This window comes from Mustela nigripes, chromosome 17, assembly GCF_022355385.1.
Source record: "Mustela nigripes isolate SB6536 chromosome 17, MUSNIG.SB6536, whole genome shotgun sequence".
In the NCBI taxonomy this organism is placed as follows: domain Eukaryota; kingdom Metazoa; phylum Chordata; class Mammalia; order Carnivora; family Mustelidae; genus Mustela; species Mustela nigripes.
In genome coordinates, this window is record NC_081573.1 from 2,216,922 (window position 1) to 2,231,363 (window position 14,442).

General features: G+C 39.7%; 2 protein-coding genes across 2 annotated transcripts; one reads left to right on the forward strand and one right to left on the reverse strand.

Annotated features, from left to right (window-relative positions):
• Window positions 1–3,168: 3,168 nt before the first annotated feature.
• Window positions 3,169–7,724, reverse strand: LOC132005846 (zinc finger protein ZFP2-like). The gene is made up of 5 exons (XM_059383356.1): window positions 7,646–7,724; window positions 4,265–5,831; window positions 3,929–4,096; window positions 3,534–3,844; window positions 3,169–3,293 (listed from the first exon to the last, which is right to left on the reverse strand). The coding sequence occupies exons 1-5, from the start codon at window positions 7,722–7,724 to the stop codon at window positions 3,169–3,171; spliced, it is 2,250 nt and encodes a 749-aa protein (XP_059239339.1).
• Window positions 7,725–11,984: 4,260 nt separating this feature from the next.
• LOC132006131 (PEST proteolytic signal-containing nuclear protein-like) lies at window positions 11,985–13,282 on the forward strand. The gene has a single exon (XM_059383825.1). It carries the CDS (start codon window positions 12,035–12,037, stop codon window positions 12,569–12,571), a length of 537 nt encoding a protein of 178 aa, XP_059239808.1. The 5' UTR covers window positions 11,985–12,034; the 3' UTR covers window positions 12,572–13,282.
• Window positions 13,283–14,442: the final 1,160 nt, after the last annotated feature.

Here is a 14,442-nt window from a genome sequence, read left to right on the forward strand (position 1 = left end):
ACTTTCATTTGGGGCCTTGGGACAGTACTTTAGAGTCCCAAGTCTATGTCCAAAATATGCCATTCTGACTAAAACAGATTTAGGGAAGCTCTGGGGGAGGAGGAATCTTCTCTATGGGACATGGGAAGGAAGGCATTAGAAGAAAGGAGTGATGGTGGCTCACTAGGATTGAGTACAGATGTCTTATGAGATGTTCTGCTGACTTGTCACCCTACAGCGTGCTGACTGGGGAATGCACTAGTGAGAAGGGCTCCTGTCAGTACAACGCCCTAACAACACTACTGGCTACACAAAATCAATGCCAAGTAGCAGTATCATGGAGTACATGAGCTAAAACACCAACAATACCTCTATGTCACAAAGCTTGGTAATACACATAATACACAGTAATATCATCCTATTCATAAAGAGGAGACAATCATAGCATAGACTGGAGAAAAATAATCACATATCCCTTAAACCTTCAGAGCACTGGGAAAATGGTGTCCTAGGTATATTGTTTTACTCGAGTACCAAACAGGTGATGGATTTGATCAGTTTCATACAACCTGCAATGAAATAGATGAACACTAGACATAGAATAGGACATCATTCATGACATACTCATATCCATATGTTAAAAACCAGTATTTTATTGAAGCATGTAGGTGGCTAAGTGGGTTAAAGCCTCTGCCTTTGGCTCTGGTCATAATCCAGGGTCGTGGGGTCCAGCCCCACATTGAGCTCTCTGCTCCACCAGGAGACTGCTTCCTCCTCTCTCACTCTGCCTGCCTCTCTGATGACTTGTGATCACTTTCTGTCAACAAAATAAATTCTTTTAAGGAAGAAACACCACTGTTTTATTAATGAAAATACATTAATTTCATACATACACTGAGTAAGTAATACATATCAAATCCACTCTACTGTCTCCATTCAAAACACAGAACATACATGTGCAAAAGCATTCAAGGGTTGTCAGAAGGATGTGGGAGTACCTATTTCCAAAAATTTCACGACTGAGGTACATTGCTCAGAAATGTGTATGTGCAGTGGTATGGCATTGTAGGGAAGAGTTAGCTACCCTCCTGCAGTCATCTGTCAGGATTTCCTCATTTAACCACATCAAGTCATACTCTAACGTTTGCACTTAAAAAGATACATTCAGGGATGCCTGGGTGGCTCAGTTGGTTAAGCAGCTGCCTTCGGCTCAGGTCATGATCCCAGCATCCTGGGATCGAGTCCCACATCAGGCTCCTTGCTCGGCAGAGAACCTGCTTCTCCCTCTGCCTCTGCCTGCCTCTCTCTCTGCCTGTGCTCGCTCGCTCTCTCTCCCTCTGTCTCTGACAAATAAATAAAATCTTTATAAAAAAAAAAGATACATTCATAGTTTACTGCATGGCTACCTCTTTTTCCTTAAACAATTAGGAAAACATCCTATTTCTAATATTGAGGCAGTTCTTTAGTGTCAATACATCCAGAAATGTGTGCTCCAAACACCTATCCCATGGAATCTTACATCAGTGTTATAACCGTAAGCACCATCTCCACTGAGATGTACTTCATATGTTGTATATCAGATGGTCCTCTTCCATGAAAAATTAGGTACACATGAGTCCCACTTAATGGAGCAGGACATCTAATATATTTTATGAAGCAACAATCAGCCCTGTGTTCTTACACACCCACAAGGAACAGAGGACTTTCCCAGACTGAGTTCAGAAAAAATACATTAATATAGTTAGTCACAAATCACATACAGGGTTAATGTAAAAATTAAAAAATACTGAAATCCTTATATATATAAAAAAGTCCATTCCCTAAATCTGTTCAACACACTACCATACACATTTTCTAAGTGTTCAGGTCTGATTTCTCCTTATAATCACTATTTTCATGCAGGGTAATGTCCGAGTAGGGTGAATAATGTATTCCATTGGCTTGATTTCTGTAACATTCATTGGCATCTGATGTTCAATTCAATAGTTTTCTAAGCATTGCTAACTTTCAATTGACTTTCCTTAATGCACTCTCTGGTGTGTGCTCCAATGTATACTAAAATGAAGGCCTCTACACATTCCAAGGGTTTGAATCTAGTGAGCATTTTGACATATTGAGTAAGCACTGAATTCCAGTTACAAGCTTGGCCACGTTCTTTACATTACACTTTCACTCTTGCATGAAAACAACGATGTGAAGAAAGTTGGGAGTCCCACTGAGAGGTCAGACACATTCTTAGCATTTGTACACTTACTCTCTCATATGCAGTGAGGAGGGAGCAGTCCTTAGGCACTCTCTCACATTCATTACATCCGTAATTTTCTCTACAGGGTGAATTCTGTGATGTGCAGAAAGGGTTGTCTGCCTGCTAGAGGTTTGGCCACATTATTCATCCGGTTTCTTTCCAGTATGAATTCTCTGTTTAGAAGGCGTGCATGCTGGACAAAGGCCTTGCCACACTGGTTATATTTGTGAGGTTATTGTCTAATATGAATTCTCTCATAGGCATGAATCGGTGAGCACTCTTTAACCAATTTTGCTCACATTCTCTTTTTCTTTCGTTCTTTAAGATTCTATTTATTTATTTAAGAGAGATGGAGAGAGAACACAAGTATAGAGGAGGGTCAGGCAGGGGGAGAGGGAGAAGCATGCTGGCCGCTGAGCAGGGAGCCCGATGCAGAGCTCAACCCCGGGACCCTGGGATCATGACCTGAGCCTAAGGGAGCCCCATAAGCGCCTGAGCCACCCAGGTGCCCCTGTTCTTACATTCTATACACTGATAAGCCTTCTATCTATTATGAATATTATGGTGTTTAGTGAGGACTGAGTGCATGTAAAGGCCTAACAACATTCTTTTTTTTTTTTTAATTTTAAGGATTTTATTTATTTATTTGAGAGAGAATGAGTGAGAGAGAGCATGAGAGAGGAGGTCAGAGGGAGAAGCAGACTCCCCAAAGAGCTGGGAGCCGGATGTGGGACTCGATCCAGGAAGTCCAGGATCATGACCTGAGCCGAAGGCAGTCGCTCAACCAACTGACCCACCCAGGAGCCCCGCCTAACAACATTCTTGATGTAAGGTTTCTCTCCAGGATGAATTCTCTGATGCTCAGTAACACTTGACCTCCAGTTAAAGGCCTTGCCACATTCATGACATTTGCCAGGTTTCTCTCCGGTATGAATCCTGTGATGTCAAGTAAGTATTGAGCTGTGTATAAAGGCCTTGCCACACACCTGACATTGGTAAGGTTTCTCTCCAATATGAATTCTGTAATGTTGAGTAAGGCCTGAATTGTTGTTAAAGGCCTTGCCACAGTCTTGATATTGGTAAGAAGTCTTTCGATTACAAATTCTCTGATGCTGACTAAGCCTTGAGCACCAGTTGCCACATTTTTGGAATTTATAGGGTTACGCTCTAGTATGAGTTCTGCTATGTTGACTGAGGTGTGAGTTCACCTTAAAGGCCTTGCCACATTCCTGACACTAATAAGGTTTCTCTCCAGTATGAATTCTGTGATGTTGTATAAGGTCTGAGTTGTACATAAAGGCCTTGCCACATTGACATTGGTAAGGTTTCTCTCTAGTATGAATTCTGTGATGTTTAATAAGGGATGACCTCCGGTTAAAGCTCTTGCCACATTTTTGACATTGGTAAGGTTTCTCTCTAGTATGAGTTCTGTGATGTTTAATAAGGGATGACCTCCAGTTAAAGCTCTTGCCACATTTTTGACATTGGTAGGGTTTCTCTGCGTTATGAATGTTGTGATGTTGACAAAGATGTGAAATCCACTTGAAGGCCTTCCCACATTCTTGACATTTGTAAGGTTTCTCTGCACTATGAGTTTTCTGATGCCGAGAAAGATTTGCCCTCCTGGTAAAGGCATTGCCACATTCCTGACATTGGTAAGGTTTCTGTCCAGTATGAATTTTGTGATGCTGAGAAAGATCTGACCTCCTGGTAAAGGCCTTGCCACATTCCTGACATTGGTAAGGTTTCTGTCCTGTATGAATTCTGTGATGTTTAGTAAGTTGTGAAGGGATGGCATAGGCCTTACCACATTTTTGACATTGGTAAGGTTTCTCTCCACTATGAGTTCTGCAATGTTCAGTAAGAGTTGTGCTGTCCTTAAAGGGCTTGCCATGTTCTTCACATTGGTAAGATTTTTCTCCACAATGAATTCTATTATGCTTAGCAAGACCTGACCTCCAGTTAAAGGCCTTGCCACATTCTTGACATTGGTAAGGTTTCTCTGCGTTATGAATGTTGTGATGTTGACAAAGATGTGACCTCCACTTGAAGGCTTTGCCACATTCTTGACATTGGTAAGGTTTTTCTGAACTGTGAGTTTTCTGATGCTGAGAAAGATTTGCCCTCCTGGTAAAGGTATTGCCACATTCCTGACATTGGTAAGGTTTCTGTCCTGTATGAATTTTGTGATGCTGAGAAAGATCTGAGCTCCTGGTAAAGGCCTTGCCACATTCTTGACATTGGTAAGGTTTCTGTCCAGTATGAATTCTGTGATGTTGTATAAGGTCTGAGTTGTGGATAAAGGCCTTACCACATTTTTGACATTGGTAAGGTTTCTCTCCAGTATGAATTCTGTGATGTCGAGTAAGGGTTGAGCTGTGGTTAAACCTCTTGCCACATTGTTGACACTGGTAAGGTTTGTCTCCACTATGAATTCTCTGATGTTGAATAAGTTTTGAGCATGATGTAAAGGCTTTGGCACATTCATTACAGTTGTAATTTTTCCCTGAAATATGAATTTGGTGCTGTCTATTAAGACTTGAGTGATTGTTAAAAGTCTTGCCACATTCTTGACATCTGCAGGGTTTCTCTCCAGAATAGATGTGTGAATGTCCATTTAGAGATGAACAGTTCTTAAAGCTTTGACCACCTTCTTCGCATTTGTATACTTTTTCTCCAGTATCCATTTGCTGATGTTGAGATAGTGTTGAGTGGCAGTCAAAGGATTTACCATATTCCTTAAAGATGTAAGTTTTCTCTCCCTGAGGGATTATCTCATTGATGTTTAAGCTTGATGACTGACTAAACATGGTCCCTGGTTTATTACATGTGAATGGGCTTTTTCCCTCATGAATTCTCTGATGATCACCAACATTGGAGGACTGGTTACGAGCTTTCCCACATTCATTATCTTTATGAGGACTGTCTCCCAAACAGTGACCATTATGTATACTGAAGTTAGAGCTTGGATGAAAGCCTTTCCCACATTTATTACATTCATAATGGTTCTCTGCAAACCTAGCCCTGACACATCTGTGAACACAGGAGCCCTGGTTCAGTATTTTCTCAGATTCAGTGCATTGAGCAATTCTGTCTCCAATGAAAAGCCTCTGGTCATACTGAAGGGTAAGCTCCTCAGTGAAGTCTCTCTCATATGGATCCCACTGAGCACTTTGTTCTTCATTTCTAAATCTCTGATTTAAAGTCAGGCAAATCCTATTTTCCAAATGGCTCAAATCATTACTCTCAGCATGGACTAGGTTACTTTCCAGATGTTCCAAGTGGTCTGTCCACAAATCGCTATGGTTGACAATCTGATTGGAGCCTGTGCTGACAGAAACACACTGCTCTGCAGAAACAGTTGACTTAAAAAGGGAGGTTTTCTGCAGCAGTTTATATACTTCACTATTTAGGGCAATTGCCTTGGTTTGGGTGTATCGTCCAGGATTTCTTTGAGGCACTTGACTCTTCCCATCATTGTCCCCATCTGTGCATAAGTATAAAATCTCAACAGCACTATCTTTGTATCTGTGCGTTGACCCGTTCTGGAAAGAACCTTCAATGCTACACTCTAGCAGGAACCTCTGGGTCTCATGTGAAGATACAGCTGAAAGATACGAAATAAAAGTAAAACCACTTAAAAGCACTTACTACATTCAGAAGAATATACTGAAAACTTTTAAAAGAGAAGCATAAAGGCACTCAGACAATGTCAGAAAGATGGCTGACAAGGAGTCATCAGGACCTCATTTCCCCATGAAAACATAACATGGTACAGAACGTAATGACCATATATCCTAATAGATAATTCTGTGATATGGTCACAGCGTTACCAGAAATCCCTTTCCTGTATCTCTAACAATCACAAAAAGGACCATATGAGCTCAAACTTAGCAAAAGAATGGTGGATATGGAGACAGAAAACTGAACTGAATCAAACAAGAGTACAGTAAAAAAGAAACATATTGAGCACAGGAAGAGATGTTTTGCAGAAAAGATAAACACTGACAGCCCATGAACTAAAATAAAGAATAACAGAAAAATACTGACTATAATGATAAGTGAAGAAGTGAAAGCCGACAAATTATAACTGACTATAGGAATAAAATTATAAGAGGTAATAATATTTGAGGGGGTAATCATGAGATTTTGGGTAGGAGCTACAGAGAGAGGGAATCACATGCAGGCATCACACTGAATACACAGTGTGACTTGAGCCTGTATCCCAGGACCTGAGATCAAGATCTGAGCAGAAATCAAGAGTCAGTACAGGCACCAAGCACCCAATTATTTTTTTAACTCTTAGCTCTGTGGTCAAGTTCTCACTATTGTTTTCTCACTCCTTGAGTATCCTTATGATTGTGACTTTAAATTCTCCATCAAGGGCGCCTGGGTGGCTCAGTGGGTTAAGCCGCTGCCTTCGGCTCAGGTCATGATCTCAGGGTCCTGGGATCGAGTCCCACATCGGGCTCTCTGCTCGGCAGGGAGCCTGCTTCCCTCTCTCTCTCTCTGCCTGCCTCTCTGTCTACTTGTGATCTCTCTCTCTGTCAAATAAATAAATAAATAAATCTTTAAAAAATAAATAAATAAAAAAATAAATTCTCCATCAAGCTCCTTACTACTATTTCCATTTTATCTCTGACCTTGGTCTTATCTGCCAACTTTCCTTGAGATAAATTCATTCATCTTGGCATTTCTCTAAGTCTCTACTTGCCTCTGTCCATTAGAAAAGTCAGTGATGTGTCCTGTTGTATCCTTCAGACCAGTGGTCTGCAGGGGCTCTCCTTGCCTGCTATGAGCAATGTTTGGTCCCTGGCCTGAATGTGGCCAGTTTGAACTAGGTGAGCTCTGCTCCAATTGTGAAAGGAGACCTGACATCAACTCTACCAGGACTGCAGCCCTGCAGAATCCCTGCTCAGGAGACGTGATGTGGGCAGGGACTGACCTTGCTTAGCTTGAGGCAAGCCTCACTGAGAAGGGCAGTCCCCTCAGATCACAGGGGGTGAGGCCTGGTGCAAGCAAGGCAGACAGCCAATGTCCTCACTGAGTGGGGTTCAGTCTCTATGCTACAGGACAGGAGAGGGCTCCCATGTTCTGGAAGCCACATGTCACCGAATGTTTCCTCTCAGGAATGTGCTCCTAGACTACTGAATACTTTCCCCACTGTGCACCCCAGGTGTTCTTCAGATTACTGTTTCCACACTCAGTGCCCCCAGGTTGCTTGCCAACCTTCTTTCTGGGAGCACCCCAGTGCCCTCCTGGTTCTATCCCATCCAAATCTGCTGACCATTAAACCTCCAGACTTTAAGATGTGCTGGTTCCCAGAACTCAGAAAATTCAGCCTTTCTCCCTCTCCAAGCCAATGGCTTTGGGAAACCTCCATAGGCATTCCCCTGAGTGCTCCTCTGTCATGAATCCTACTGCACAATGGGGGCTCCCTGCCCTGTACAATGCTATACTCCTCCCTAAACCATGTCTCCGCACTATCTTCATCTTCCATGTGGCGCCTTCTCTACTATTACTTGAGGAGATTCTCCTGTCACTCTTCAGCCCAATGTCTGGGGAATTTAGGATGACCTGACTTTTACCTAGTGGTGCTCATCACAGGACCAATGAGTCTAGGACCCTCTTACGCCACTGCCATTTCTTCTCCTAGGAATTAGGAGGATTAATTGTTGTGATCCTGCTAAAACTCATATGGATTTTATAAAGCGGGTACACAAACCAACACATTAAAAATTAGTTTTGTTTCTACACAACAAAGAACAATTCCCAAAACAGAGACATCATACATTTACAGCAAACCCCGTCCCCCCACAATAAATGCTTCCAATTTAACATAAAGGTAGAGGTCAAACCAGAAACGATGAAAAGTGCAATATACTCTGCAGGAATCCTAGTAACCTAACCTATAATTAGGTTTCCTAACTCACATTCCTAAGTAGGAAACCTAACTATATTCTTTCACTGGAATAATTGAAACACAATAAATCTTGAAGTGATCTACACAAAATGCAATCTCTACCAAAACTCCAATGCCATTTTTGCATAAAGATCAAAATCCATCCTAAATTTATGTGGATGTCATGGGATAACCCATACCCAAAATAATCTGGGAAGTAAAGAGCATATATCCAGATTTATGGCATACAAGGCACAGATATCAAATTAATGTCCTACAGACATGACGTCGAGAGTAGAATAATGGAGGAGTCTGGCTGAGCTAGATGTGCACGTCACCAATGTTAATGTGAATGACAATGAACTCAAGATCCTGTTATAATTTATAGTCTGATTTGGATGTTTGGGTGGCATCTGAGTTTTTACTTTTCACACATGTGCCACTGATCAACAATGCATGCTGTGCTCAAAATTCCAGAACTGAATCACGATAGTTTCAAAGGTTCCTAAAAAGGGGGCAGAGCATACAGGTTAGTATGGAGTCCTTTGCTTCCCTTTACTCTTCATTCAAGCCAATCCTACTCCTGCATAACAAACTTAACCCAATCACACTTCTCTGGACCTCCTCTTATTTTTCTTTCTTCAATTTCACATACCACCATACTCATGGAAACAGCTCCCTCCTTCACAAGAAATGCAGGTGCATATTGCTTCTGACTGCAACGCTGGGTTTTATACCTTGGACCCCACTGTATCCAAGTTTCCCCTGCATTTTTACTAATACCCATGGTCAGGGTACAGGATCACTTCTTTGAACTTAGGCTTCCCTCTGAAACGGACTTTGCCTAAAATGAGCAGCTTTACAACCTGGTTGCACTTTCTGGTCTTCCCCAAAGAATCCACTTCCAAAGAAAAGCCTTCCTGATGCTCTTCAGTGGTGAGAGGAGAGAGACCAAATTCAAGGAAATGGAGTTAAGAAGCTCTCACAGAAATGACTGTTCTTCCATGGACGCCGTGGGCTACTCTTCCTGGGCTGTCTGTGAGGACCACAGGATCTTCTTGGTCTTCTAGTTCCCTTCTTTGCTCTGTTGGGCACATGCTTCTCTTTCCCTGTCCCTTCCCTTCTACATTAAGGAGCATTTATCTCCACTGTGATACAGGTCAGTTTGCTTTCCTAGGACTTTATCCTATTGTGAGTACTTAGGATTAGCTTCTTTGGAAGAGTAGGGTTAGTTTTCTTTACCGGAAACTTCTTAAGACACTAATCTACATTGTATATGCTTTTTGGTATCCGCCTTGATTTCTTTTCTATTAATATATACTCTACAATGTCCCATTACATTAGGTGTACAACATGCGGACTCAAAAACTCTATGGGTGCTACTATACTCACCAATAGTCGCTAATATCTGACAAAAAAAAAAAAAATAATAAAAATTACAAATGTGGGTAATAGAGGATCCAACATAAAAGAATTTGTAATGTTGGTAACAAAGTCCAGAGGGTGTGCAGGTATGGAGACAGGAAGAAGAGTTTTCTATATAATTGACACTATGTTTTAAAACGTTTGTTTTGGGGGTGCCTGGGTGGCTTAGTCAGTTGAGCCTCTGCCTTCGGTTTAGTTCAGGATCTAAGGGTCCTGGGATCGAGATCCACCCCGGGTTCTCTGCTCAGCGGGGAGCCTGCTTCCCCTTCTCTCCCTGCCTACCTATCTACCTACTAGTGATCTCTCTCTGTGTCAAATAAATAAATAAGTTCTCTGCTCAGCAGGGAGCCTGCTTCCCCCTCTCTCTCTGCCTACCTATCTGACTACTAGTGATCTCTCTCTGTGTCAAATAAATAAATAAATCTTTTAAAAATAAAAACAAATATAAAAGGTTCATTTATAGCTAAGTTGTTTTAATGAATCTCTAAGGTTACCACAATGAAAATACTCATAGAAGATGCATAACTCGATAACAAAAGTACCAAGATATATCATGGGTATTAATCCTACAACTAATTAGATAAAGTATATCTTTTTTATTTCATACCAAAACAGAAGTATATACAGAAGTATAAAGAAGTATACAGAAGTATAAAATGTTGAAAATTACTCTGAATTCAAAAAAGTATTTCTCTCATGCAGAGAATAAAAATTCACCCACAAATACATGATGAAATCAATTCTATGTGGATGACAACCCACCTAGACATGGCACGACATTCTCTGACCACTCACCAAGGAGACAAAAAGTAGGGGTGACATAGTATATATGTGTGACATATAAACACAAGACAAAAACACACAGAATTTTCCAGCAAAAAGCATAAAGCTAATTCTTTTTTGAGTTATACTCACATGGTCTTGAAATTCGCCAAAATATACTGAGCTGAAAATTTTATTCCTCTAACAACCTGCACAGATAAAACCCAACCCACACCTAGCTAATGTCATGGAAAGAGCCAGACAAGGAAGCACATTCTTAGGAAATTACCAAACCAGAATAAGAGAAAACTCAATGCACAAAATTCTAAATAAAACACTGATGTATGACAGAAAAGGAAAACTTGTATATTACCAGAATTTTGAACTGTGTCCACATACCCATGAAAATCAAGCAACTGAGTGGCATGTCTTAGTGGACTATAATATCATGAAGAATTCTCATTAATGTCAATCATAAAGATGTGTAAATGAGAATTTCATGAACACTTAAAAAGCTTGAAAGACGTGCATTATGGTATTAATATATTCGTTCTCCTCCACAGAATGTAACCCTATAGTCCATTCCGTTACAACAGAGGAAACAAACAATATCTTCATTTCTGAATAAATAAACATCATAGATGTTGAAAATATGCTGAGACACACTGTATATTATATTAATATTTGGAGTTTAATTCTGATGCATTCTGAGGAAAGTAGAAGAAAAAGCTCATGATCAATTTCCCATGAAGCAACACTGCATTACTGAACACAAGGATTTTTCAAACATGGAGGTTTAGGGTACCTGGGGACTCAGTCAGTTAAGCATCTTCCTTCAGTTCAGGTCATGATATCAGGATTCTTGGATCCAGCCCCACACTGGGCTCCCTGCTCAGCAGGGACTTGTCATCTCCCTCTCCTCTTGCCCTTCCCCTCCGGACTCATTCTCTCTCTCTCTCTCTCTCTCTGTCTTGAACAAATAAAATTTTTAAACAAACTATGTGGGAATATTACTAATTGTCTAACTCACTTCTGATAAAGCACATGCCTATGTCGTATCAGGACATTTGATGTAAAAATTCAAAGATAAATCTCATATAGAACTAAATAGAAAGTAAAAACACACAGGACAAAGTCACAAGAAGTTCATAGAAGAATCATACAATAATTATTAAAAAATAATGTAATAAATGAGAATTTCTTAAAGGCTACAAGTTCAAGTTCTAAATGTGCTAGTTCCCCAATATCATTTGTTATGTTGAAATTTCTAGTAAACAAATAGAGACATTACAGTATTTCACCACGGAGGAATGGAACTCATAGAGCAGAAATTTCTATATGGGAAAAAAAGAAAGAAAGAAAGAAAAAGAAAAAAGACCATTTGAAGGGAAATAAAGCAGTATATTTTCTCATTTTAGGGTGGTGCTTTGTTATCTGATGAAGTTTTTGAAACTGAATTTTATAAGACTAAGATTAAAGCCTCCATACCTTAGAAAGCATAAGCCATAAAACATTAAAAATCTGTCTCCAGTGTTCCGAGAATTTCCCCACCAAACCCCAGTGTGCATATAACTACCCTGACCTACTTGTCCCATAATGAAATCCAGAATGTACAAAGGCCATAGCATGCAGGTCCTCAAAAATAGGATGCCTTCCCCAGGGCCCTCAGAACAATGGAAATCTAGCTTGGCGTGGCTGCAGGGGAGGCCGCGGCGGGGAAAATGGCGGACGGGAAGGCGGGAGAGGAGAAGCCTGAGAAACCGCAGCGAGCTGGAGCCGCCGGAGAACCTGAAGAAGAAGCAGAAAAACCTGTGAAAACTAAGACTGTTTCTTCCAGTAATGGAGGGGAAAGTTCCAGTCGCAGCGCTGAGAAGCGATCAGCTGAAGAAGAAGCTGCAGACCTCCCAACAAAACCTACAAAGATCTCCAAGTTTGGATTTGCCATAGGTAGTCAGACGACAAAGAAAGCCTCAGCCATATCCATCAAACTTGGATCAAGTAAGCCTAAAGAAACTGTTCCAACACTTGCTCCAAAAACCCTTTCAGTAGCAGCAGCTTTTAATGAAGATGAAGATAGTGAGCCAGAGGAAATGCCTCCAGAAGCAAAGATGAGGATGAAGAATATTGGAAGGGATACACCAACATCAGCAGGACCAAACTCCTTCAATAAAGGAAAGCATGGTTTTTTTGATAACCAGAAGCTCTGGGAACAAAATATAAAATCTCATCTTGGAAATGTCCATGACCAAGACAATTAAATGATGTGTTGAAATTGGGGTGTGGGGGTGGGTGTAAAGTTAAAAGGAACAGTTTCCTTTTTTAAAGAATGGTATAAGACTATCTTTGGAGCCGCCTTTTTTTTTTTTTTTTTTTTTTTTTAAGATTGAGTGGTACACTAATAAGTGAGAGTTTGAAATTAGAGGTAATTTATGTTTTATATACAGATTTCAAGACATTTGCTAATTTTGTAGTTTCATGTGATTAGTTTCCAAAGGTTACAGATAATAAAAAATCAGAAATGGTACCTTTCTAAGAATTGCATATTTTTTTAGACACAACTATTAGCACATTAAGAGGAACGCAAAAAGTTATTGTCTATTAACCTGCAAGCAATTACTCTTAACTCCCTTATTAACCTAAAGTGTCTGGCTCCCAGGAACAGCCTTATAGAGAGGGAGTATTGTATTGGGAAGAAAATGTTACTGACCTATGACTGAAAAAAGTATGTAAGATAAAATTAAAATACGGCTTTTTTCCCCCCTAATGGGCATTTGTTTTGTTTCAAGTCATTGTAAACTAGATATTGCATTGCTATCAGTTGGTAAAGATGCTTAGCTCTTCAAAAAAATTTTTTTAATTTTATGTAAATTGTTGAGTATTGGAAATAGCCCACTTCACTTTAATGGGTCTTGTCTACCTTAGTCTTCAAAGACCATTTGCTACCAAAGTAAATCAGTATTTTGAATGTGCTTCTCTTGGTTTTTGTTACTAGCTAGTTCCTGTAAGCATTTCCACCAGATCTTGAGGCAAATTGTAAGGAAGCTGTTTCTTTTAATATACAAACCACCACCCAAAATTTAAATGTACATAATACTTAAATATTTGGCTGTTTTTATTTTTAAAAGGTAGAAACACCAAAAAACAACATTGTATGAAGATGAAAATGAGAAAGATGCACTTGCTGTAACTTCGTTTAAGCTTAATTTAAGTTACTAACTTGTGAAAGCAAATTTGATTTGAACCTAATCCAAGAATTATTTTAGTACAGTAATATGGTTTATTTGAAGTGTATACATATTAACCAGTGGCCTCTCAAAAGCACATTTTAGGTACTGATGAAAGAAAGAAAATGCATCTTTAAACATATCTTATGGATTCGTTGACCACATATATGTTGTTAGACCTATGTATTCTAGGGTTTTTTTTTTAAATTCTTGTATAAATTATTTTTTAATGTGACAGTTAAATACATCTTTAAAAGCTTCGTCACAAATAAAAGAAACAGTATAATGATTTCTTTGAATACTCCTGCAGTGCTTAATTTGGAGGCAGCTTCAGACTATTTTATTGGTGGTAACTACTTGCTGAGCTCTTTTAATAGGTAATAACTCCAGAGAAGCAGCCTGTATATATATATTCCTAACATTTTGTTCATTTGCATTTAAGTTTAGAGTAAGCCCCAAGTAAAACAATGGAAATGTATATAGAACTATTAGTTCTTACATGATTTAATTATATCAAGATACATGAATTTAACTTGCTTTAATGTAGGCAAACTTTCCACTTTTGTCCATTTTACTGCTTATGTTAAAATAACATCCCTCTCCTACTTACTCTTTTCTTGACTCAAGTGAAATATTAACCTAAGGTCAAGATGGGAGAGAACGACTGAGATGAATGTCTTTACTAAAATACCAATAAATTTGTCAAACTCAAAAAAAAAAAAAAAAACAATGAAATCTCTCAGATTGGGAGTGCCCCCCCCTCCTCAAAGGAGAGTCTCCTGGCTCTCCCTATGAACATGATGAACCAACACTGGAGCTGAAGGAGAATCCCTAGAGAAATCTAAGAACTTGATCATGTTGGAGAGAGATGTTCCTCTGGGAAAGAGAAAAAAAAAAACTAACTG